Source organism: Tenrec ecaudatus, chromosome 10, assembly GCF_050624435.1.
Source record: "Tenrec ecaudatus isolate mTenEca1 chromosome 10, mTenEca1.hap1, whole genome shotgun sequence".
Classification (NCBI taxonomy): domain Eukaryota; kingdom Metazoa; phylum Chordata; class Mammalia; order Afrosoricida; family Tenrecidae; genus Tenrec; species Tenrec ecaudatus.
In genome coordinates, this window is record NC_134539.1 from 50,056,685 (window position 1) to 50,083,306 (window position 26,622).

At 47.9% G+C, this 26,622-nt stretch overlaps 1 protein-coding gene across 1 annotated transcript; it reads right to left on the reverse strand.

The window, feature by feature from the left end:
* Positions 1-1,707: 1,707 nt before the first annotated feature.
* WDR31 (WD repeat domain 31) lies at positions 1,708-25,994 on the reverse strand. Its single transcript, XM_075560354.1, has 11 exons — positions 25,919-25,994; positions 23,746-23,838; positions 17,213-17,356; positions 16,684-16,816; positions 14,561-14,635; positions 12,111-12,255; positions 11,909-12,009; positions 11,174-11,241; positions 10,184-10,325; positions 7,396-7,558; positions 1,708-5,778 (listed from the first exon to the last, which is right to left on the reverse strand). The coding sequence occupies exons 3-11, from the start codon at positions 17,326-17,328 to the stop codon at positions 5,618-5,620; spliced, it is 1,104 nt and encodes a 367-aa protein (XP_075416469.1). The 5' UTR covers positions 17,329-17,356; positions 23,746-23,838; positions 25,919-25,994; the 3' UTR covers positions 1,708-5,617.
* Between the last annotated feature and the right edge of the window lie 628 nt (positions 25,995-26,622).

Here is a 26,622-nt window from a genome sequence, read left to right on the forward strand (position 1 = left end):
CGACATGCAGTGAGCACGTGCTGACAGACTGGCTCGGCAGGTTGCCCACACCTGCAGTGTGTGTGTAGGGGGGGGGGGGCAACACAGGCGACGTCAAAACCTGTGTGAAAAAATGAGGTGGACCGGTCACTGGCATGTTCTGCGTCCTCCCGAAGCCCTCAGTCTGCAGTGCGGGGCTCGGAGGCCGGCCTGTGCGTGCACCTGCTGGCCCGCCGGACACTGGCGTCGGAGGACGCTCACTCTAAGTACAGAAAGGGCTCTTTGAGGCTTTTAATGATTGCAATCTGCTTATTAAAACAGAAATAAAGCTCCTGACACCCTCCAGATGGGAACCCAACAACTAACTCTGGAGCAGCTTCTCTCGGACACACTGGGGTCCCCGTGAGTGAGACCCGCGGCCGGTGCCGGTGTTTAAGCATCTCGTCGAATGAGGGCACCAAAAGGACCGAGCCGACCTCTCCAACCTCTTCCCGCGAAAACCCCGATTTTAAACGTGCAAGCTGCAGAAATGATGCGGCTATAAGTTAGCCTAGAGCTCTGTGAAAGCAGACAGTGGGGAAGTCTCAGATATGTAAGGCTAACATTGCACCCTGGGGGTGCGGTGGTTAATGCGCTTAGCTGCGAATCGGGCCGTCAGTGGTTTGAACCCACCACCACGCTGTGGGAGCAGCTGGTGGGTCGGCTGCCACACAGACCCCCGCTTGGAAACCTTCACCTCGGTCCTCGCGGGGCAGAGCCAGCTGGCCAGCAGCAGATTCTCAGCATCGCCCCTCTGTGGACTGAAGACAGAGATGTGACAAGCAGGGGCCTTTCTGTCCCCTCAAAGTCACTGCTGGGAAGTTAGTGGGGATTGCAGACACTGACTTGGGCTATGGGTTGGCATTGAGAACCTGAAGGCCACACTGTCAGGTCTCTTGGCATAAGGGCAAACCAGGAAGAGGTTCATGCACTTTGACCTCATTGTCCAACTGCCTAGAAGTAGCCCAAGGAGAAGGGCCAAGCCTGGATGCTCACTGCAGTTTTGAGCCACAAATTAGTTAAACATATTAAGTGGGAAACAACACTCATTTTTTAATTGACTTTTTGTAGAATGTGTATTGACTTGTAAAGCCACTGGCTCAGCTCAAGGGGGCGCTACTCGGTCCTCTTGGCTCTGCGAGTGGGAATCACGGCAGCATTTCCCCCGAGGGCGGGAGGCAGTTCATGAAGCACTGCGTGTAATGGAGCCACATTTATAAGACGTGTCAACACTGAAAGGCCGTGAAGCAATGTGTTACCATGGTTATCTCTGGGTTATTGTTATTTTTATAATGCTAGATTTGTTCAAATTTTTCTTGTTTTTCTACCCTAAAGTTTCAAAGTAAGTATTGCTTTTATAATAGGAAAATGTACTTAGAAAGTCCCTCTGTCCGAGTTTTCTACAAGCAGAGAATGGACAGCAGAGCATGGCGCTGCAGGCATTTATTTAAACAAACACAGAGGAAGCCAAGCCATTTCCTGGGTCACTGATCCCCTGAGCAAATGTGTTATTATAATATCCATGGGCGGCCAGGGAGGGCTAGGAACTTTCAAACTCTGGGTGGAAATTTTTTCTGGAAAGATAGCGAGGCATCTCAGGAATTTGAGAGTTGAACCATTTAGGTCTTGCTTGGCCACCCAGGCCAGCCAGCTGGAAAAGCACTCCCGCTAGCAGTATCTTGAATATGTGGGGGTGGGGTGGGAGGGTGAGAGGTAGGGCATGAGCCTGATGGAACCCAGCCAAGACCTGGAGTGGAGGGTGCCGGGTGGGACTGAGCCCTCTGGAGAAGAAGTGGAGGATGAAGATCGGGCAAGTGAGGATCAAGACTTGGCCCCAGGTAGGGCCAGAGCTCCCTATGGGGACAGCAGAGTCCCGCCCTCAGAGCCTCGCCTGAGGCATGCCTTCAGTATTGACTTCAAAGGGAGCCTGCTGGAAATGCACCCTCTGGCTCACTCCAGCCTAGACTCAGAACTGACCTTTATACCAGGCTTCCCACGGAGAAGTGCTCCCGATGAAAAAGCCCACCCCCTGCCATCCAGTCGACCCGACTCACAGTGGCCCTACAGGACAGAGTAGAGCACACCATAAGGTCTCTGAGGCTGTGCATCTTTACTTGGGCAGCCAGCCTCTCCTTTCTCCGGCAGGGTGGCCGGTGGGTTCAAACTGCCAACTCTGAGGTTAGTAGCCCAGCATTTCACCCATCACACCACCAGGGCCCTGAGGCAGGCTCCCTGAATCATCCTGATTACGTGAAGTCATCTTCAGGTTCACTGGCTTTAAAATCTATAGGTACACTATGCAAATACAAACATTTAAGTGATAAATATATAACTGGCCAGGTTCTAAGGGTCCTTAGATGCTTTCCCAGAAAAAGGAAGCTGTTGCTGGAAAATCCCTTTTCATGATGCACACATTTTAATGTCCTAAATCTTAGGCATGGAGTGCTGGTGGCGTCATGGTTGTGTGTTGGGCTGCTAACCACGAGGTCAGCAGTTCAAAGCCACCAGCTGTTGCGAGGGAGCGCGATGAGGCTTTTCACTCTCATCAAGAGTTACACGATCTGGAAAACCCACAGGACCAGCTACCCTGTCCTGAAGGTCACTACGAGTCAGCATGGACTATTGATGGCAGTGAGCTGAGTATCTCTCTCTCTTAGCTGCTGGAGTATCTGAGTAGGACTTCGATACTATTAGGATGTATTCATCTCTGCATAGACCAGCGTTTTTCACCCTCAGGACGTGTGCAGAGTTCAGGGGACAATTGGTTTGGTCATCTCTAAGTCACCAGCGGCTCACTAGTTTCCATGAGTGCCCTCTCTCACAGTCACCAGCCCTCCTTCCTGGGGGCCCTCTCTGAACCCGCTGTTGTCCTGACTGGCTGCCTGTCTTCCTGCCAGGGAAAGGTGTCAGCTGTGCCACTCCTGAACTTTCCCCGAGACACCTGTTCACGACCCGAGCACCTGGCCAAGGGCATCACCGTGGGGCCAAAGTGACTCACTGGTCCAGAAAGCACACAATGCCATGCTCTCTGAATTTGTAAAATGGACAGGGAAAGCCGTGCAAAGTCCTGCAAGGGCAGAGGAACAGAGGAACACACTTTGGACTTTGAGTCAGGAACACCGGGGTTCAAATCCCAGCTCCTCCCCTTCCTGACTGGGGCGTAAGCTGGGGTTTGCAAAGGGCTCCAAGATCCTCGGCCTCCGCTTCCTCATCTACGAAGTGGGAAGAAGACTGAGCATGTCGTGAGGGAAGATGGTTTGGGGCGTAGTGGATGCTCAACCAATCAGCTCCCTCCCCCATGCCTCCTGCGCCCTTCCAGAGCTTAGACACCAAACCGAGATGCCCCCAGACGACTGACGCCTTCGACTACAAGAGCCAGGAAAATGGCTGGAGAAGTGATAAATGTGTAGCTTGGGAAAGAGAACATTTCATCTTGGGGAAAATCCACAATGTTCAGTCTGAACGGAGAGAACAATAAACTTCAGCTACTCTTCCCAAGCATACATTGTCTCTCTCGCCTGGTGTTTCAGTTATGCTCAATCTGCAGAGCAAGAAGCTGACACTTTCTCTTTTGCCTGAGATCATAGAGCTAAATGAAGAAAAGGTGTTAGGTAGCTGGATTTAGGGTCAGGGGCTTGTCCCTCCCGTGCCTGCAAAGGCCCCCATAAAGGAGGTTGGAAGGAAATCAGGCAACCATTAGTCACCTATGAAGACCCCAAACTGACCCTGCTCACACTCAAGCACCCAGCCAGGTGGGGGTACAGCTGGGTCCAAACTAGGCCCTGGGCTAATGACATCACCCAGGTGGGCTCAACCTAGCCAATGGGATCAACCAATGCCTTCAACCACGCCTTCCCCCAGTCAGGGGTTGGGCCAGACTCAAGGTGGGGCGCATGCTCTGGCTCTTGCTCTCTCTTACCTGGCTCCTAGCAGCAGGGGAGGGTGAGTGTCTCACAGCCTCTCTTACTCTTTTCCCCTGTTCCTGGTCAGAGGCAGGTTGGAGGGTGGGGGCGCACAGGCACCACCTGGATGAGCCCCCTCAGGGCCCTCTTGGGGCCCACAGCCTCTTGGCCCCCATGCCACTGCAGCTGGGCCTACATGCTGTAAGCCTCTCGGGTTCTTGTGCTTCCGGCCACCCAGGATCCCTCCCCAGTCCCGCACACGTGGGTGCTCTTCTCCACAGGGTTGACCGTGCCCAGTTTGGAGCTCCTGTGAGACTAAAACCTGCCATTTGTCCCGTCCTTCTTAAAACCCACTGGGGATACAAGACAGGCTTGAGCGTGAATTCTTTCATCATGCAAAACCAAGAACTGAGGGATTACCCACTCGAAAACCATTCCAGAGGATTCCACACCTGGGCCTGATTCTGCCCTAGCTTCCACTGGACTCTCACCCGGGCACGGGGGGGGGGGGCACAGACAGAGGAGCAGGAGGGAGGCAGGGGGTGAAGATGGCTACCTGCCACTGACCCCCAGGACGAGAGGCCATGGAAGACAATGATGAGCTGGGGCTCATCGGAAGTGGGATCTCCAGGCCAGAGCTGGCCCAGGTGGGGGCTGGCCTGAAGGAAAGAGGGCGCCACATTGCCAGCGCACCAGGCTGAGGCCTGGTCTCTTGCAGTCAGGTTGCACAGGTGGGGCCTGAGCAAGCCTGCACTTCCCCGTGGCGGGAGCTCAAGGGTTGGGGCACAATGGGGCCCAATCTTTTTTTTCCCTCAGATTTCTATGGTTATTTCAGAGATGATTATTCCTAAAAAAGGAATTTCTACAAATGAAATAAAAATATGAAATGTGAACATGACCTTTTTTTCCCACCTTAGTATATAAGCCTCTTTGTTTTCTTACCTACGGAACCGGCTTGGTAACTCCTGTAACTGGGGAAATGGCCCTGTTGTCACACCAGCTCAGGGTGCACTTTCCTGCAGCCACAGCTCTGGTGCAGGAAGATCCCAACAGCAGCCAGAGATACACGAGGGGGCTTCGTGGAAAAACAGAATTAAAAGACATGAAACTCTCCCGCGAGCTTTTTGAAGCCCCCTTGTCTGAAGTCCTCCCCGCCTGCTAGTCCTAGGAGTAAAACCCAAAGCTTGAGTCTTCTCCAGGTCAGCTTCGCACCGCCGAGCAGCAGCAGCAGCAGCAGCACGTGGGGCTTCCTATACGAGGCCTCAGTCAGGGTTTCTTGTCTCAGGAATTCAGAGTTTCTGGGCCTGACTAACTTGGTAATTTTCTTCTGTGAAGACACAGAAAAGGTCAGCTCAGCACGGTGAGACCCTGTGCTGTGGGCGCACAGAGATGGCTCCACCACTCAGGTGTGATCCTCAACTGCACACTTTTTTTGCACAGCAGTCTGAAAAACTCACTTAAAATGTGTCTGGATTTAACTGAGGGAGAATCTTAAGATTATTCCATTATGTAAAAAATCTATATACCTAATTGGGAACCACTGGGCTTGAATCAACTTGGAACACTGATTTACCTTCTAAATGAGCCTAAGTAGAAACAACCAGCCCCACATCCCTCTCTCCCAAGTGGAAAACATGAAGCCACGCTGAGAAAGGCAGGGCTGGGGCTTGATATTGTCCAGGGACTAGCCCTCAGCCTCAGAATGCCGCCACTTCCTGCAGCTCCAGTCCTCGGCTGTGGTCCACTCTCAGTAGATGAATTCCTCGGCTAAAGCTTGCACACAACAAGGAGACGGGGTCACCGACGGCCAGGGAAGTCAAGGGCCCGGATCCATCCAGAGACAGTGTGAAGAGGCAGGCTAGGGAGGAAAGGGAAACCAACAGGTAGACCAAGAGTACAAGCCATGAAGTGCCGTGTTCCTCAGACAGCCAAGCAAGTGAGCTGCTTGCTGGCCATGCTGAACCCAGGTGAGAGAGTTGCTGCGCACTTCTGGGAAAGCCCTCCAGCTGGGAAGCCGGAGAGGGGTCAATCCCAAAGCTCCAGCTAGAGAGGCCGTGGACACCTGGAATGATGTCCCCACAATTGGGCCTCACCTGCTAAGGACAAAATCATGCCCTCAGCTACTTGCCTAGAGAACTCTGAAAGGCCACGGATATTGATCTTCAGTTGCTGGTTTCTTACGGGCCTTGCTTCTTGCCCTTTACGGCAGGAGTGGGGAACACCTGGCCCTCAGGCTTGTGTAAGGCCTAGGCAATCATTAATAACAGCTAACATCACCTGCCCCACCAAAGAGAAACCGGTCCAGCCACCCCAGCAGCGGGGAGTGACGTGTTCGACCAAATAGAGCAGGCTCAGTTCTAAGTTGATAATTTTGTATGGCCCACGGAGATAAGTATCCTAAAGGCTTTTAGCAGATAAAAGGCTGCCCCCTCTCTTTTAGGTCAAAGGATCATTGAGGCCTGCGGAGGAGCCAGCTTTGGGGGTTTCCAGCTGCTCCAGGCTCTCCCCCCCTTGCCCGCCCCCCCAGCAAGCTGCCCAATGGCCCTTCATTGACGCCACCCCATCAGGCCAGCACTGCAGACCTTGTATTTTCCCTGGTCTCAGTTTGTGATCGCTCAATGGAAAAAGCCTGCTCAGCCCGCATCCCACAGTGGCAACTGGGGAAAGGGAATTCCGGGTTGGGACAGCACTGCCTCGTGCCACCGCTGTTTGCAGAGTGTCACTAGACTTATCGCCGCATGCAGGGAGATGAATTTCTGGAAGATGGGTGTGGGGGCGATACGGTGTGAAGTTCTCTACTTCATGCTATTCCTGTTTCGGGAACTCCATGGCCAAACCAGAATAGCAGGGAGGGAGTGGGAAGAGACCAGCTTTCTGAGAGCAAAACTGAGAAGCCAACTCCAGTTTTAGCACTGACCGAAATGTTCACAGCGGAATCCTCCCACCATGACCAGATTTTAAGCCACCATAAAGCAAGCACTGGCTTCCGGAAGACCTGGGTGTGTAGTAACTGGCCCGGAGCAGCCAGCCCCGCGTGCCATGGACCGAGGACTAAGGAGCGCTGTGCTCCCTAAGACATCTGGTTTCCTCTGGTGTGCACACGTGTCAAAACCTTACTGCGATCTCAGACCTTCATTTCAGAGGCAAAACAGGAGAATCCCTCGGGGCCTATCCTGACTGCACCCCACCGAGAGCATGCTGGTCCTTGACAAATGCGGTCGGGAGGGGCGATGCTTGCCCAGCATCCAGACACTGCAGCAGCACAGGTTATAGCGGTCTGAGCACCCCCGGGTTGGAAGAAGGCTTGGGCTCTCAGGAAGGAGTCTACATGACGACGTGTGCCCCTTAGCCGGCAAGTTGCTGGAGCGTGGCAGGGCCTGGGTAGTTTGGTTTACGCCAGGCAAGAGAAAGGGAGCTTTAAGGAAGTCTAGGGCTTCACTGATCTTCTGACAAGCAGCGATCGCAGGCTCCTTACCTCCGGAATCTTGATCCCAGATCTTCACTTTGCAGTCATGGGATGAGGTAGCGACTACGGGCATCAAAGTCACAGCTCTTGGCAGAAAGGCACAGGAGGCAACCGTCTGGAAATGCCCCACGTATTCACAGACGCTGCTGCGGGTCTGCCGTAGGTCCCACAACTGCAGAGAAGTAGCGTAAACAATCTGCAGGCGCAAAGTCCTCTAGCTTCGTGCTCCACCCTCCCATAACCCACCGCTCCCGCCACTAGCCCCACATAATCTTTTTCGTTAAATTTTTTATTACAGATTGGGTGAAGGTTTACACAGCAGGTGAGTTTCATATCACCAATTGTAATCCTACAAGGAAACATCTCTTATCTCCCTGTTTCCATTCCTCCCTCTCTCCTAACCTCTCTGAACTTGGCCTTTGGGTAAATGCTGCCTTACTGATCTCAGGGGCTGACTCTGCTAGGTGTGCGCCCCCACTGTTACTCTTTCCTTGATAGACCTGTCTGTTGTTTGGCTGACAATGGTGTCCTGAGGGTGAGTTCACTTCCAGACCCCAAGAGTGACTGAGAACCACAGTCTTGGGGACGCCACCAGTCTCCATGTGACCCACGTGGTCACCGGTTTGAAACCACCAGGAGCTCTGAGGGAGAAAGACTGGGCTTTCTATTCCTCTAAACAGTTCAGACTCTCAGAAACCCACAAGGTGTTCGTTATGAGTCGGTATTGATTGGATGGCAGTGAGCCGAGTTTATCTGACCAGGATAACTGGGTGGTCCAGAATAGAATGGGAGAAAATCATGGAATAAAATGAAAAATCCCAACAAAAAAGTCATTAATATTTCAATGATGCTGTATTAAAAGCATTCCTCTTAATGTCAGAGCCACACCAAAAAGCACACGGTTTCCACTTCTAATCAACGTGACGTTAACAGTCTTAACCAGCAGCGGCACAGAGTCCGGCAAGATGGCAGACCATGCAGACCTGCTTCACAGGCCTCTACGACACAGACACGAAAACCCAAGGGACAGGTGCAGATGGTGGTTCCGCAACGCTGAGCTTCAAAAGAACACAAGAAATGGATCGAATGCCAACAAGAAGCTGCACCAAAGTGGCCCGAGAGGAGACAGACAGATCATCTGTTGCGGGACCAGCCACCACACTGAATGGGTCCAAGGGGCGGTTGTGTAATTGAGGGGTAAACCAAAGAGACACCAGACAAGGCAACACATGCAAGGCCTCACCTTCGCAGTCATGACTTTAGGAGCCAGGTCCCATCAGAGAGATAGAATATATTTCCAGCAGAGGCTTATACACTCTGGGGCGGGGCGGGGAGGGGGCACTTGCAAACTCCCCTAATTACCAATAACCACATACATAACAACCTGGGCTAACCCTAAAGGTCCCTGAGTACATAGGAGGGTAACCTAACACCAGTGCTGGGGCGGATAAGGGGCGTGGCTGTCGGCTGCTCCTCCAGTTAGAGCTGCGGGCTACACAGCCATCAGCCATGTGCTTGTAAGAGGTAACTCTAAGGCGGCACTATTGTGAAAGGATATAGTGGGGGACAATAGTAATTATGAGCACGTGATTGGAACTGTCTCCAACTCACAAGGGTGAAGGCCTCCCTCCACCCCAGAGACCCAGCCGGCCAGGTTTCTGAATAGACGAGAGTAAAGGATTCATCTGCATCCGCTCTCTTCCTGTTCTCTGCTTCCCACGGTCGGTCAGCTGGCCTAATGCTGTGCGGCCATCTTGACTTTCAGCATCTTGACTTTCAGCAGCAGCATTAAGTCCGGGCAGCAGCCTGGCACACCAGTGATGAGAGAGATGGGTTCCTCCCTTGTTCCCCAGCCCCTCCCAAAGGCGTGGCCAGTCTTCATCCTCACCTGGCCAGAGAGAGTTACACCCCTGCCTCCCTCACAGCTCCCGCTCTGCCTCAGGTTGGATCTGAGCCCTCCCTCGTGGACAAGGCACTCCGTATCCTCTTCTGCCTCCTTCATAGCTCCAACTGCCCATCCATTCCCTGGCTACATGAAGTTCCCACCACGGCCCAAGGGCCCCAATGAAGACTGGCTGTCTTCCGTGGCCAGAGCGAGCTCAGGTCCTACAGCAATGAGGAGGAGGTCTGGGCGTTTCCGCTTTCCATGATCACTCAGTGGCCTCTTGGCCTTGTGGGTCCTCTGAAAACTTTGTAGCCTTTCTCATAAGTACATTCAAGTGTAAACCTCCGGATTTAATGTCTGGAGGCTGGGCCTTGATACGTAAAGACTAGTGTCCACAAGGACCATGACAGGCCCCCCAGCTCCATTCTTGTGGCTAGAAACCAGATCACAGCTGAAGAGTAACGCTCAGGGAGAAGAGCAAGCTGTGCTGTCCTAGAAATGACGCAGTCGGAGGAAACCACGTCATCTGAGGAGCAGGTGAGGGACTGGGAATGCTCAGCTGGGATTCAGCTCCGTGATCTACCACCTACTAGGGGGGTGGTCTTGGGGAGGAAGGTTTAACTTGCCGCACCTCTACTTCCTCGTCTAGAAAATGGGAACCACAATAGTAACTAGCTCACACGGCTGGATGCTGAGTCATAGTGACCCTCTGGAGGGTGTTTGAAGCTGTGAAATTTGGGGGAGCAGATAACCTTATCTTTCTCCCACGGAGTGGCTAGTGGGTTTGACCCACATACCCTGTGGTCAGCAGTCCACCTGCCTCCACCCGCACGCAGGGCTCCCGCTGACTTGAAGCCTGAGTGAGTCATTTACTCATCAGCTACCAGACCCCTCGGCCCCACAGTCTCTCACCGTGGCTTCACAGCCTTCTCCTCCAAAGCCACTGCTGCAGGAGACAAACTTGTGTCCATCCCCACTGGCCTCACAGTGGGTCTGAATGTGCTGCTTTGCAGGAAACATATGAGCCACCTGTAGCCCCCGGCTGTCCCATAATCTGAAAGACAGTGTACAATAGGAAAGGACCCTGTCGTGAGTGTGTCTGAATTGGCAGCCCACCAAGTAACATAAAAGCTCGGCTCTTGGCTGTTTAGGACCATCGGAATGGAATGTCTGGATTTGCCTAATCACAGCAATGTGAACCAGATCAATAGGAGACCCCCCCAAACTGAATGACATCTGAGATCAACTTTGAGAGCTAGTTGACAGGAATGCAGACCAAGGATCTTAATTGCGCAAGTTAATTTAGTCCTTTGAGGCACTATTTACAACTGATGACTCGGGGGTGGGGGGTAGGGTGGGGAGAGAACATATATAGAGAGGAACATTCATCATTCCAATGTCAAAGGCAAAAGGTTCATAGGCTTTGGAAAACCCTGGTCAGGGATCCTTTGGAAATTGTTCTGTTGTAGCTCTCTGACTCGTTCCCGCCCCCCGCACTCCCTCTTGTCCATTCCTACCATGTTTAAGTGGCACCTCTTTTGAGAGCCAAGGGTCCTCACTGTGCTTGCTGGCCAAGCACCAGAGGGCTGATAACCAGGCGAGAAGCTGCTGAGCAGGGGGAGCAAGTGGCGGTCAGGCAGCTTGAAGGTGTTGGAAGAGACTTCCTGAGACTCAGCTGTTCACCATCACACCGTGGGGGCTGAAAGAATTAGCTGCGTTGACACCACCAAGAACAGCAGCTTTCCCCTGACCCCCCCGCAGCATCCAACTTCTTCCCAGAGGACCCACGGGGCCAGGAGAGGAGTAGATGAGAAGGCTCGGTGAGAGACCCAGCAACGTGGGGAAGCGGAGTGAGAGCCTCACCCTCACCAGAAGCACTGTCCCTGCTGCGCTGTAACCCACCTGATGGTTTTGTCTTCGGAGGTCTGGAGGATATATGGCTCTCCGGGGACCCAGCACAGGTGAGTGACCTGGAAGAAACGAACTTCTTCAAAAAGTCTTCCTCTTGAGTCTGTCTTCTGCTGTAATTTCCTGTGAGCTCTGACAAATTGCCTCTCAACATCTCAAGTACACTGAACTAGTAAACTTGACTTAGAAGAATTTCATGCTTTGCATTTCCACATCAGTCGGGTGCTGCCTGTGTCTTCTGGGTTAGCAGCAGCAACAATAGCGGCTGGGTCAGTTGTGAGTGGCAGGCACCCTCAGCGGGCCTGAAAGCCCAGCTCAGAATTTCCAGCCCAGAGGTAGCTCAGGAGAACACTGCCCTGAGGTGAGACTATGGAAATGGTTCTCACAGGTTCTAGAAGAGCCTATCACGGAAGCCCCCAATGACAAGGCATACAACAGTTTCCACAATAACCCACGGTGACAGGATCCCCTCTCCTTATGAAGTCCACAAACAGGGAGAGCCCACAGGACAGGCATTGAAATGAGCACAGATGAGCATATCTGAAATCTGACAAATGCTCAAGCAACATTGGATCCGATAACCCTAGCCCTCAGGCTCTCCAGAGAGCTAGGGAGGGCAGGAATTGGCACCCACGCCTCCAAGTGCCAGTTGTGGGTATCCAGGTTCCTTCCCAGCCCCATGCATGCTCCCACCTGCTGCCCTGCTCGGTACCAAGTTTGAGTTCATACCAGGTTTCTGGACACCTCGGCTCGCTGCACACACTGTCCAGTCCCCACGTCCCACAGGAGCAGGGTGTTGTCCCGAGAGCCAGTGCACAGCTGGGCGGAGTCTTTGGAAACAAGGGTCGGAAGATGGCCTATGAGGTGGGGCTTGACTAGAGAATTTTAAGAGAGCACAAAGTTTGTCCGGGAGAGATTTGCTTTGCTTTACCTGGACTCACGGCCAGCCCTGTGACCACCATGGCATGGCCTGGGAACTGCTGCCTGGCTTGTGAGGAAGCGTGTAAGTCCCACATCAGGACTGTCCTGTCCCGAGATGCGCTGAAGAACTGGCTCGACTTGTGAATACAGGCCACCTGCTCAGGGGAAATCCCAAAGAAATCGCTTTGGCATTCTTAATGGTTTGGGTTTCAAGACAAGAAAAGGCTGGGTTGCATGACTCCCTTCCACACGCAGACTTAAAATGAATTTTAAAAGCTACCAAGGTCAGTTTCAATTTCCACCTCTCTCCAGGTGGAGCTTCCTTTTCCTCTTTGGGTAGCAAATTCCACCTTGCCCTTCAAGGTTAGTGATATAAATGGTTAAGCGCCAGACTAACAAAAAAACTGGGGTTCAAACCCACCTAGCAACACCTCGAGAAACTGGCCTGGTGATCTAGTTCCATGCCTGAAGGAGCCATTTTTCCGACATGGGGTGACACAAGTCAAGAGAGACCCAAGGACAAGGTGAAGGTATGGTTAAAATGTCACCTCCTCCATGAAGCCTCCTTACATCTCCTCACTGCCATAGGAATCTCTCCCCTCTGTCACCTACAGAGGTTCGGGTCTGTGTGACACTCCTCCCCACTTTTAAGTGACACTTATCATCATGACACCGCACAATTGGTGCAAGGCTATGAAGTAGCCTCGCATAGCTCTTATTAATCATAACTCTCTTCTAGAATCTATGGCTTTATGTTGTAATGCTGTTCACTGCACCATTTCTGTATCCCTAGAAGGGTGCTCAGTTTGTGTGGTTCACTGCTCTTTTAGCAAAGCGCTAGATTCTGTTTGCTAGTACTTATTGCACACGCTTGTTTCCATACATACTGGAGCAGACTGCAAGTCGTGTGCCCACCCATGGTCCGTCCGGTTTCTAACGGAGAACTGAGAACGGCTTTCAGGGACCTTCCAGCCTCCTTCAGTCAGTCAGCCAGTCAATCAGTTACTTGTGTATTAATTGGGATTAAGACATACATCAAACTGTTCCATTTCCAGCAGAACTCTACATTTACTGCCAGTTTCCAAACATTCTTTTTCTTGATATCATCACCCCTTCCCTCCGAGCCCCTCTCCCCCTAAAACCCTTACCGTACAGTTTGCCCATCCTTCTAGGCGTAAAAATAAGCCATTCCTGAGGCTGAAAAGATAGATTTCCCTACCTGGGCATATCCTTTGGCTCAGAGATCTCTGCATGGAACCACAGAGAGTTGTGATGCCAACAAGAAGTGGCAGCAGCAGCTTGGTGGCCCTTGGACCCCAGCGAGAGAAAGCTCAGTGCCTTTGGGCCATGCTTACTGCAGAGTGGGGGGCTCTGGGCTGGTGCTGGCAGAACCGAGAGCTTTCCAGCACTTGCCTGAACAGAGGCTAAAGGACTCTACTTTAATCTCATCTGTCACTTCCTTAATAACCCCCCAATAGTGAGTATTGTCTATGACTTATATTCCTGTCATTGCAACAAATTATTGGGCCCATTAGGATTTCAGAACAGGAAATCATACATTTGTCATTCTCTATAATTTTTGTTGGAAGCTCATGCCACTCTCTAAGGTTATTAGCAAGTTAATTTCTATTTAGCTTTTTAAAAAATATCATCTATTGGGAGCTCTTACAGCTCTTATCACAATCCATAACTACATCCATTGTGTCAAGCACATTTGTACATATGTTGCCATCATCATTTTCAAAGAATTTTCTTTCTACTTGAGCCCTTGGTATCAGCTCATTTCCTGACCCCCCGCCCTCCCCACTTCATGGACCCTTGGTAATTTATCTTTTTTTTTCATGTCTTACACCAACCGGTGTCTCCCTTCACCCACTTTTCTGTTGTCTGTCCCCCTGGGAGAGGGTTATATGTAGATCATTGTGATCAGTTCCCCCTTTTCTCCCCCCACCTTCCCCTTCCCCTCCTGGTATTGCAACTCTCACTATTGGTCCTGAGGGGTTTATCTGTCCTGGATTCCCTGTGTTGCGAGCTCTTGCCTGTACCTGTGTATTTAGCTTTCGTCTTGGCTCTCCTGCCCCCCCATAATGCTTCTAGACAGTCTCTGAGCATAGGGGTCTTTTCACTTTCCTGCTGCATTGTTTTCCAGACGCAGTCAGTGTCCAATGCACACCCCTTGTGAAGTCACACTAGGTGAGAGAGACCTGTTTCCTGTTCAAAGGTTCTCTAATTTCCACCAACGTGATTGAAGGGTCATTTTTTAAAAGACTCCAATATGCTTATATAAACAAATAAGTGAATGATTTACTCCCTCCCTTCCCTAGATTGGGACTTTACAACATCAAATAGAAAGCCTTCGCACTTTTCCTTAAGAATACTGGGTCTTAATAGCTTGACTTATTCGGTAGTCCTTTATTCAGCTCCAAACTCCTTTCATAGTAATAGTTGTCTGACACGTACCTTAGTGATTTCACGTTCATGTCCTTTGAACCTTTTCACCACCTTCCCAGTTTTCCAGTTATAGGCCACAACAGTCTGCAGAGAGTCATTAGGGCATTTCAGGTTAGCCATTGAAAGACAAGAAGCCTCTGGATCATTCCCTGCTTTAATTTCCCTTGTCACTAAGCACCCCTACTTCAAGGATGAGGATCTTAATTGCTCTGTCCTTCTGCTTCAGGTTTGGGGCTTTTTTTCCCTTCTCCTTCTGATGGTTCCTGTGTTTCTCCAAAACTCTGGGCCACTCCTCTTAGCCTAACTGATGGGTTTGGGATAAAGGGATTGATTCAAGTGAGATTCTGGTTGTAAATACCAAGGGGGAATTCCATATGGGTTTAGATTTCCCCACTAATTTCATTATGCTTCTGTTTCAAATTAGGGTGAGAAGACCTGTTAAGGATTTCAGTTTCCTGATTTTTCTGCAGCTATATTGTTGGGTTTTTTTCATCATTTTATTAGGGGCTCATACAACTCTTTTCATAATCCATACATACATCAATTGTGTAAAGCACATTTGTAAATTCATTTCCCTCATCATTCTCAAAATATTTGCTCTCCACCTAAGCCCCTGGCATCAGCTCCTCATTTTTCCCCTCCCTTCCCCACTTCCCCCTCCCTCATGAACCCCTGATAATTTATAAATTATTATTTTGTCATATCTTGCCCTGTCCAATGTCTCCCTTCACCCACTTTTCTGTTGTCCGTCCCCCTGGGAGGAGGTCACATGTAGATCCTTATAATCATATACATTTGTTTAAAGTTGAGATATTGAATGTTTTTCCCTATGTAATATATTCTTTTTAACAATTTTATTGGCCATATCATTCAATTTAATAATTTAACCATATTAAGAAGCGTTGTAGAATGCTTGATGTCTTTCTGCAAGCACGTCTTCCCTTACATGGTATTCAAAGTATTGCTCTGCCTACTGTTGCCTTCAAGTTGAGTCTGACTCTGAGCCACACGGTAGGACTTCCCTGGAAGACTTCTAAGTTGTTACAAGCCAAGATTTATTGAACAGCAATGAGCTTAATCTTTATGGAAGCAAAATGCCAGGCATTCCTCCTACCGAGAGGCAGGTGGTTGCAAACTGCTGACCTTTGCGCAGCTGAGCACTCGACCATTTCATTACCCAGGTTCCTTTGCTCTGGTCTGGCCGCTGGAGTTCACGGCTCGAGAGTGAGGGACAGGTGTCGTGCTGGAGCTGGAGCCTGATAGCACTTAACCTAGCTGAACTCCAGCTTCCTCACCTGCAGTACATAGAGGACAATTTTTACCCTATCTACACCCCCCGATGTGAGAAAGGGTCATAGGAACAAGATTTCAGTTATCTAAGATGATACAGATTTTAAGACCAAAGTGTTGAAAATTAAACTATTGTATCATGCATTTTTAGATGCATCCTGATTTGAGAGGCATTAGATAAAACGAGCTGTGCATCTGAGCAGCAAGACAAGATAATCAAGCAAAGAGACATGGAAGAGTCTGGCAAACCAATGAGAATGAGAGGAATCGTTAGTGTCACTCATTGTACGGTAAGTCAGCATTTTTCCTACCAATATCCTGCTGTAAACACCATGATAGATCCAAATGGCAGGGGAGGGAGAGCGACCAGATTCCAGGTGACAATGACAGATGAAAAGTGAAGGCAAGAGCTGGAAGGGAAAAATCACAGTGTACCCCAGTCCAGCACTTTTAGCAAAAGGAGAGACGAGGGGCCCCCTCTTACTGGCCCGTGTGTGTCTGTAGCCACCACAAATGGCTGACCAGCACCATCAGCCTTGCCACTTAGAAAAAGCCTTTGGATACACTGGCATAGTGCTCAGGATCTTACCTACACCCGTCCACTTACAACTGTCCTGCAAGGATGAGAATATTACCTCCGTAAAACAGATAAAGGGATTGAAGTACAAAAAAATTAAAAGACTTTCACCAAGTGATAGAAGTGGATGGTCAGGTCTTGAAACCCAGTCTACCTAACTCTGACGCTTGTATTCTTACACCAGTCAATGCTGCTACTAGAAATGAATGGCCTGGACTTCCCCCCAAAGAGTTTCCCTGCGAGTTGGTGCTCACTGCAAACCCACCTTATCTTTTCCTCCAGAGACACACAGTTCTGAGTTCAGAGCAGCAATGGCAGAGACAGAATCCACGTGGGCTGGGCTGTATTCTTGAAAGGTTTTCGTTTGAAAGCTCTCTTCTCTAGCTCCATCGGGCCTGCTACAGAGAAGGCAGAACACGAGAGGCCGATGTTAGGTGTATGGGGGAGGAGCAGTGAACAGTGGAACAAGAGGAAGGAGAATGTGGGCCCCGGGAGCAGGTTCAGCCAGGAAGAGCAGAAAAAGAAGACCCGCTGCCATTACCAGCAGTGGCACCGCTTACTCTGAACATGCTCAACACAGCAGAACGCTTGGAATCAAGTAAACCGTCTCCTCTGACACTAGAAGCGGGCGGAGACCCTCACTGGGTGAGAACAGACTAGGTAATGGCAGACTATTTCAGACCCCTGAGGAAAGGCTAACTGACCGTTGAGGGAGGTCAATAACACTCACTTTGGGTCTTTTCTTTCTTTAATGGCAAGTTTAAAGCGAGGGCCCCGCAGAAGTCTTGCTGTACCTGTATTTATACGTGCTGTATTTGAGTTTGCTTTGCAGTTTCCCCATCTTGGCCCCGAAGTGACACACAACCTTTTGAGGAGGAGCTTGCTTCAGTTGGCACCTGAGAGACAGCATGCCTTGTGGTTGCTGGAAGTGGTAGGGCCTGTTTAGTAAAAAGCAGAATGCACACTTTAAATTTTGTTACGTACAATACTGGGTACTTGATGTTTTATGAAAAATATTCTACTCTAGAGAACATTATGCTGAGTAAAACCAGTCAATCATAAAAGAACAATTATTAAGGGTTCATGGGGGGCAGGGAGAGGGTGGGGAAAGAAGAGCTGATGGCAGGGGTTTACGTGGAGAGCAAATGTTTTGAGAATGATGAGGGTAACGAATGTACAAACATGCTTTATACAATTGATGTATGTATGGATTGTCATAAGAGTTGTATGAGCTCCCAATAAAATTATTTTTAAAAATGGACAATATTGTATGAGACTGCTGTTCTAAAGGGAAAAAAATCAGATCAAACTTGATACTTGGTCAGTTGACCTCCTTCTCAACCAGTGGTTCTCAACCTTCCTAATGCGGTGACCCTTTCATTCAGTTCCTTATGTTGTGGTGACTCCCAACCATAAAGTTATTTTCGTTGCTACTTCATCACTGTCATTTTGTTACTGTTATCAATTATAATGTAAATATAAAGCACAGTGGTCTATCACCAAAACAATATGTCATTATATATTGTGAAATATTTATTTCTAATTACAAATAAATGAAATTTTGTCTTGAAGCATGGTGTAGCACGGTTACAGTCTTAATATAACAACAGTAATCTGCATTGCTACATTTTGTGACAGTATGCGTAAAAAGTGCAAAGGTTGAGATAGCTTCTTTCTCACCAGATCAGAAATTCTCGGGGGAGTCTTTGCCAGAGCACAACAAAGATCATCTTTCACAACAAGTCTACTTCTGTAGTTAGACTTGATAACTAACAAGCTGGAAAGTCCTGTTTCACAAAGATATGTTGTTGGAAATGGAAGAAGAAGGCGGAACACAGTCTCAGACAGAACAGGCTATGACTGCAAACACTGGATCCCAACTTTGTACCTGGCACAGTAGAGAACTCAGTTCTCGCTGCATCGCTGTTGATAAGTTCAATGAGCTCTTGTGCTGTCTCAGGAACATCTTCAACTTGGACTGTGAATGGGCTGCTAGCAAGTGCAAATGGGGTGTCAGGTAGGTTTGGAAAGTACGGTGAAATTTCATCTGCAAGCATGTGCAAGTGTTCTTTCACAGAAATTATCATCATAGTCCTTTTGTCTGGTTCAATGTCATGTTCCTCAAGAAAGCAAATAAGGTAGGCAACATGTAAATCTTATTTTAATCCAATTTCTTTTGCCAAAGCTTTCGTTTCATTTGGATTGATCAGATCTTTTCAGACAAATCAAGGAATGTTGCATTTGGTCCTTGGCATGATCAATTTAACTAATTCAAGATGGCAAAGATGGCAACCAAGTAAGCTATTTTCTGTAGTTCACTTTTATCACTGAAAAGTGCTTCAAACTGCGGTCTTGCTTTCTGATTGAAAAACATTTTGAAAAAAAGAAAAGAAAAACATTTTGAGTTCATCACGAAGCTCAAAAACACATTTTAAAGCTTTTCCTCTCAACAACCATCTCACTTCAGTGTGAACTAGCAGAGCATTATTCCAGGCAGCCAAATCGTTGCATAGTTGCGAAAACAGTCAATCTTACAAAATTGACAGAACTTATGACGCTTTTCATGACTTATTGTAACTCTTGTGGCAGTGTCTTCATTGCTAATATTTGCCAATGAACCACACAATGAGTTCCAATGGCTTTTGGTGACTCATTCAGGACCAAATGTTGAAATCCAGATCGACATCCTAGCATAGCTGGAGCGCCATCTGTGCAAACACCACAAACCTTTTCCCAAGAGATCTTATGCTCTTTCAGAAATGAACCAACTGTGTCAAAACATGGTGTGGAGCAGTTGTTTCAAGAGGTTTGCAAAAAAGAAACATCTTTAAAGTTGCCATTTTAAATACAACTCACATAAACCAGTAACTGTGAACAGTTTGCAATGTCTGTAGATTCTAGCTGGATGCTAGATATTGGAAGTAGAGCAGATTTGATTTCCTGGATTACCTGATCAAGAATATCAGCAGACATGTCATCTATTCTTCTGTGGACAGTGTCGTTAGATAAGGAAATTGCACTCAATTTTGTAACAAATTTGTCTCCAACCATAACTCGAACAGTCTTTGGCCACTGGCAACAGTAAATTCTCAGCAATGGTGTGAGGTTTTATAGCTCTGGCGATTCGGAGTGCCACCACATATGAAGCTTCAATGGCTGCTACGTTTTGTTTGTGGTACTTACCACCAGTGTCAAGCCTGGCTTTCTTGAGTCCATCAGCTTTGCTTCCAAAATAGTTGGTATCCTTGCGGGCAAACCTTGGATACTTGTTATCAAAATGACATTTTAGTTTGTTTGGCTTCATAGATTTGGCAGATAGAACTTCACAACAAATAACACATTGCGGCTTCTCAATTTCTGCCGTAATTATTGAGGTAAAAGCATACTGTAAAAAATCCTCACTATCTTTTCTTAATGTTCTTCTCTACATGATCCATTGCCATGGTATGGTTTGCTAAGGAAAATAATATATCACAAATAGGTTTAATAATACAAAAGATGATACATGACATAGTTCAGTCAATACAGTTCATTAAAGTTTCCTATGATACCATTCTCTGTTTTTTTTTTTTACATATCTCTTACTATCACAAGGGGGCAATATTCACATCAACCACAGCTAAATATAAAAAAACCAATCAGCATCCAGATTAAGTTCCCATGGTACAGATACAGATATCTTTTTCAGTAGTTGATTTCACATTTACCCAGTAATTATAATTCATTAAGTGTCATTTTACTTCCAATATGGCTGCTTTCAACACAGCAGCTGTTCTCTACTCAGTAGCTACTCTCTACACAGTAGCTACTTTCTACACGTGTGACTGGTCTGCTTAAGTACATGATGGTGCCAACCCTGTCACATACACCTGTGTTTGTATGGGGTGTATGTGATAGGGTTGTCGCGATGATGTCATTATGCCGGGTACTCATATGTGGGTGTATCTGCAAGTGGGTGGATCCACCTGGAGGGGGATAAAGATGCGGTGTCTCAGTTACTAAGACCATTGGAGATATGTGTTTTCCAATGGTCTTAGGCGACCCCTGTGAGAGGGCTGTTCGACTCCCAAAGGTAATGATTGTATAATTCTTCTTGATATGATTGAACTATTGAATTGTGTGATATGTGGATTAAGTGGCAATAAAACAGTTAAAGAAAAAAATGAAGAAAAAGGTTTTCATAGTAAAAGAAAGACTTTAACCAAGGGTGCGAGTGGGGAGGGGAGATAAAGCAATAGACCAGAGGGCAGACCGGTGTTCACTTGGGTGAAGGGAGGAAAGCATTCCACCAAGGGGAAAAGAGAAAGCAAAGGAGGAGGCTGTAGATCAAGCTATTGGGAGTGGCTGATAGGGAGCTTACATCGTTTAATACAAATTGATGACCTGAAATATAAACCCTCATCTAATTCACAATTTTAACATGTCTAAAGAAATGAAGTTTTAAAAAAGCCCTTTAAAGTAAAAACAACTTCAAGTTCCATCAGTAGATAACTAGATAAAAGTGTTATATCCAAGAGTAAGTCAGAAAGTATTTCTATAAAATAACAGAAGTATTTATCAAACCTTTATTAAACTAAGTATCAAAATGGAAAGCTATAGTTTCTTGACATATCCTCCATCTAGGCCTATACACTGCTGACAGCAGTGTTTTCCTCTTTCTAACCCTTCCTCAAATAATTCTGCACTCTTCGATTTATACCACATCCAAATGCAGCTGTGGTGTCCCCATGGGGTTCAAGTTGTGTTCCCTTTTATTGCTTTTATGAGATTGGGGCACAAAAAGTAGTCTGAAGGGGCGAGGTCCGGGCTGCGGGCTAGATGCAGTGAGGTTTCCCAGTGTAGGACGTCTCGCAGGACGAGGACTGAGTAGGTGCATTGTCAGGATGTAAACACAACTCTGGTCTTTTCCTCACTAACACCGTTTTCCATCTGCTGTACACTTCCTTCCCCATCACAGGTCCCTGTGACATCCTGTGTCCTTCAAGAAAAGATATCCAGATTACCAAGCTGGAACTCCAGAAAACAGTCTCCAGAACATTCTGACCTCTTTGCCTGCAGTGTCACTGGCCCGGAAAATCCCCTGGGAAGCCGCTGTTCTGATTGGGCCTTTCTTTCTTTAAGGCACCGTGAGGCGATCAGGACAAGTGTGTACTGAGAGAGTCATCCGGCCGTCCGTAGCCATCCACGGAACATGAAGACTGGTCCCAACACAAACCCATCACCTTTTTCCTCACCCTCATTTACATACCAAAGAGCATTACTCAGCCGGCAAGAGAGAAATGAAATCTGATATGTGCTATCACATTAACAGCACCTTGGAAAAACCTCGGAAACATTACGCTGAGTGAAATAAGTCAACCAAAAAAGGGCAAACAGTGTATGATCTCACACATATGAACTATCTGGAATAGGCAAAAGCAGAGAGACTAGAGTTGATTACAGGTTAGCAGGGGTGGGGGTGGGGAGGGTAAAGGAAATGTAACGAAACAATAGCTTTACATGGTTTCGGAAGCATTAGTGTCTGTTTACGGTGATGGAAAATTTGGCAACAGAAAAGGTTGATGGTTGGACAACATATATGATGGCCCTGAAATCGTACATGTGAAAGATGTTAAATTGGTAAATGTGCTGTGTGTGTTTACAATGCTTCTAAAATGAGTAGATCCTTTTCCTAATGAATGAAACTGAACTGCACCCACAAATGGCTGCAATGGCTATGTTTCCATGGGCTTGTAGGGGCACCAAGGGCAACTGGTAATGTCTACCTCTGATTTTGCTGAGTAGTGACTTTGATCTTGAGAGATGGTGAGCAGCTATCTACTGCAACTCTTGATTTCTCCCCACGTGCAGCAAAGAGTGAGGAAAGTCAGAGATGCAAGGAACCACTTACCTGCCCAAAGGACGAATGGGCCGTGTGAACCCAGCCTCTATGGTGCTGAGACCAGCAGAACTAGATGATGCCTGGCTACCACCACTGACTTGCTCTGAGCGGAATCAGAATAAGAGGTCAGGGAGAGAGTGGCAGAAAAATGCGGACAGAACTCAAAAGCATAAAAATGAGCAGGCTTACTGGTCTGCTAGAGAGAGACTGGTGGAGCCTGAGACTGTCTCTTGGACACACTTGAACGGAACTCACTCCTTTAGCTCCACTTTCAGGCACACAACCGGAAGGCCTATCCAACACCATGGAGGTGTGAGTGCCTCAGAACAATCAGTCATGCTCCATCAGCAGGACAGCCTTTTCCACAGAGGAAGCTCAGACGTCAGGCAGGAAATGAGAGGGAAATGGAATGCACAGGGAGGAAGAGGGGAGACCGGCGCTACGCTGTGGGCATTGCAACCAGTGGCTCGAAATGAAATGCGCATGAATTGCTGAATTGAAAGCAAATTGGGTAGGAAAACATCCACCCAGATTGTAATTCAAAGCAAATAAAACTCTCATTAAAGCAAAAAAAAATAAAAGGCAATATTTTGTTATATACTGAGTCACAACAAATTAAAATAAATCTTTTCTACAAAGCACACACACACACGGAAAGCTAATAGAAAGAGCATTGTAATTGGAAATAGAAGTTTCCACATGATGAAGTTTCTTGACTTCTGTGTCTCCGCTCAAGGTGCGTCTGCATGTGCCTTTGCTTCCCATTTATGCAATGAGGATGCTAGACCAGCTGATGGTCAGCAGACCTCGCCTTGACGAGGGCCCTCATACAAAGCACAGTAGGTGAAGAACTGAGCTGCTACCTGCAAGGTTAGTGGCTCAAACCTACCAGCCTCTTCTAGGCTGGCTGCTCCCAGAAAGATTTACAGTCTCAGAAATCCTAAGGCACAGGTCTACTCTGTCCTATAGGGTCACTCTGAGTAACTCCCTGGCAGTGGGTTGTGTTTTGTTTTCATTTGTGTGCTTGATAATAAGGATTCTTTTATATTTATCTTTGAAGCTCAAGTAGCTTGCACAGTCCCCCAAAAATATCTGTTTTGAAGTAGGAAATCCGAGGTTACTTCTAAGACATTCTAGGATTCTCTATCATAAGTCACAAGATGTGCTGACAGGAGCAATCCCATGACAGTTTCCAAAAAGCTTGAGATGTATTGCTTATAAATGAACAGAGCACAAGAATTCCTATCTGCCAGGCTCCTTTTCAGCATTGTCAACAAACTACCGACAGATGGTCATTCATCCATACAGGTCACTAGCCACTGCGGATGCTATAAATAGCCTGGCTCTGCTTGGATTCTTAGCTACTGCCTTCAGAGAGTCCTGCATCCCATCTGAAAAGTGTTCATAGAAAATTTTAAGAAAAAGATCATTTTTAGGATCACTTACCCCCGAATCAGTAGGATCGTCGTAGTGAGCTGCCGTATTCAGAGATTTATAGTTATCCTTTGGAAAATAGTTCATGCAGCCACCTCCTAATCTCTGTAGTTAATGAAGACACTCAAGTTAATCTCCTCTCTGTCTAAACATGTTTGCACAGAAAGCAGATTTGTAAGATAATGACCTTGTTTCATTAAAGAGATTAAAAGAGATTTTTTGCTCACAAAGAGATACTTGATAAAATTCTAATATCCTATAACTCTCACATTTCCAACAATTAGGGAAGGTATCTCAGGTTAGCTATACAACTATTTCAAATATGCAAATAGGGGATAGTTAAATACCTCCTTGCACATTTTAGTTGAATCATAATGTAAAGTTTCTGCCCATCAAAAATCCTCTAGAACTGTTTATAGTTTTATGAGAAGGGTAACTTCTCCTATCTTAAATAATACTTCATTAAATATGAGTTGGAGAATTTGAGATGGTAGCTTTTCAAAAGCATCATATGTGAACCATTTACTTAAAGATACGGAGAGAGTAGAAACATTATTTACTCAAAATCATAACGAGGTAAATAATGCTGACTTCTAGTCCGGAATTTTTATTACATAACATCTACATAGAAGAAACATGTTTTTATAGCATTTTAACTCCATTTTAAGGATTCAGATACATAAACAGAATCTGTTTACAGCGCAGCAGCATTGCTAGCTTAGCATCTCGTTAAGCACATTAGTCTTGGAGTTAGGACAGAAGTAGGTCTGAATTGTGACGCTCTCAGGTAGCACAGAGGGTAGAGAGCTCGGCTGCTGACTGAAAGGTCAGCAACTCAGTCACCTGCTCCCACCACCGGCTCCAAGAGAGAAAGTGGTGGCATTCTGCTTCTGGAAAGATTGCTCCCCAAACCTGCACGCAGACCTGCCACCCTTGAGTCAAGCACCACTGGACAGAGGAGAAGCTGCCCGGCAGGGTTTGCAAGGTGCAATCATTAGGAAGCACAGCCTCCTCGTCTTGCTCCCACCGAGCAGCTGGTGGGTTCCAACCACCAGCCTTTTGGTTAGCAGCCATACGTCTAACTGCTCACAACCAACGCTTCCTACAGGCGTCCCTGGGAGCTGAAATTGACTCCAGGACACCTGTGGATTACAGTTATTTCCCACGTGGCCAAGGTTCCTATGTGCACAACGGGACACTTACCATTTGGTTTCTTTGAGGATCAAAAACAGCACTTAACATGTGCAAACAATGGTTGTACGAATTTATTTACTCATTAAATCACTCAACAATAATGGAGTCAGTTACTCTCCTTATTTTACACATGAGAAAACTGAGGCCCACAAAGGTTCGGGCAATAAATTGCCCAAATTTAAACTGCAACGTAAGTGGCAGGACTGAAACCTTCATCATGAAGTTACAAACCCCCAGCCCTGCTCTGGACCAGCATAGCTAAGTCTCTATCAAAGCTGCTGCTGATAAAAGCCCTGGGCTCAACTTGATAATTGATGATTGTAACCAACAATGATTGCTAGATGAATAGCAAAAGCCATCGTGTAAGTTAACTGCACTATTATTAATCCTACTCAGATGCATAACATACACATTAAAAAGCAAGAGAAGATAAATAAATTGAAAGATGAGTCTTGAGGATATTAAACTAAAGCCAGAGTGATTGATCACATCATACATTTAATATAACTAGGATATACCGAAAGGCATTTAAGAACTTGCAAACAAGGTGTACGTACTTGGATAATGTCCGTGTCATTATAATTTATTATGAATAAATAAACTACAAAACTAAAATACTGCTCCGTTATTTCTATTACCTAATGATACAGGTAGGGGAAACTGAGGCCCAGAGATTCGGAGGGGCTTGCTCAGAGCCTCAGATTAGGCTAGTCCCGGCCAGGATGCCCAAGGTGGGCCCGCGTTTGGGGGACCACCTGGGGGCAGTTTTTCCTCTCCGTTCCTGACATCACAAAGGGCCCTCTACCAGCTGTCGGAGCGGCGACGAAGGCATATTTTCCATGGAAGGGGAAAGAGGTGCTTTCCCGAGTCGGGGAGCCAGCCCACCCAACCCCCGTCGGGTTCTCGGGACCCCCTCCCACATCAGCCGCGCACTCTCCCATCCCGCCCCCCCGTGGAGTCTCCCCCCCCACCCGCCCTGCTGCATACCCACCGGCGGGGCGGGGCGGGGCGCGCTGGGCCCGGCGAGCAGGGGGCGTCGCAGCCTCTGCGCTCCCGGCGCGCGTTGCTAGGCGCGCGTTGCTAGGGCTGGAGTGCCGCCAACACGCTCCGGGCGCGCGCGCCAGCCCTGACGCGGCAGTTCCGGCCGCTGCACGTGCGGACTTTCTCGCTGTGACACCGCGCTGAGGGCGGCTGAAAGGAGCCGTGGGCCCAAGACTTGCTGCCTCCTAAAAAAAACGAGCCCGACACTCCGAGGGACGCAGAGCCACTGCGCCAGCCCCCGAGAAGATGCATGACAAAGGCCACCACTGACAGGCGCGACCCCACCGCCCCTGCCGGAAGAGATTCTCGAGCCCACAGGGCACTTCTACTTTGTCCTGTAGGGTCGCAGCGTCGGCATCCCCTCCATGACCACAAGCTTTTGTTTCATTTTTAAGCATTTATTTGCCCAGATAGACGTGTAACCTTTATTTTTTTTGGGGGGGGGAGCTGGATTTTCCCTTCAAGCAGCACGTTGAGAGCAGACACCCTAAGATCCCACTTCCTCCAGAATTGGCTGATGTTTGAGCTTAAAGTTGTTGACAGGTGAATTCCTGACCCTTTGACTCTTCTACTGTCTCAGACCTTAGGTAACAAACGGTTGATCAGCAAAAATAAAGGAGTTACAGAAACACTCGTTTTTATGCTATTCCCTTT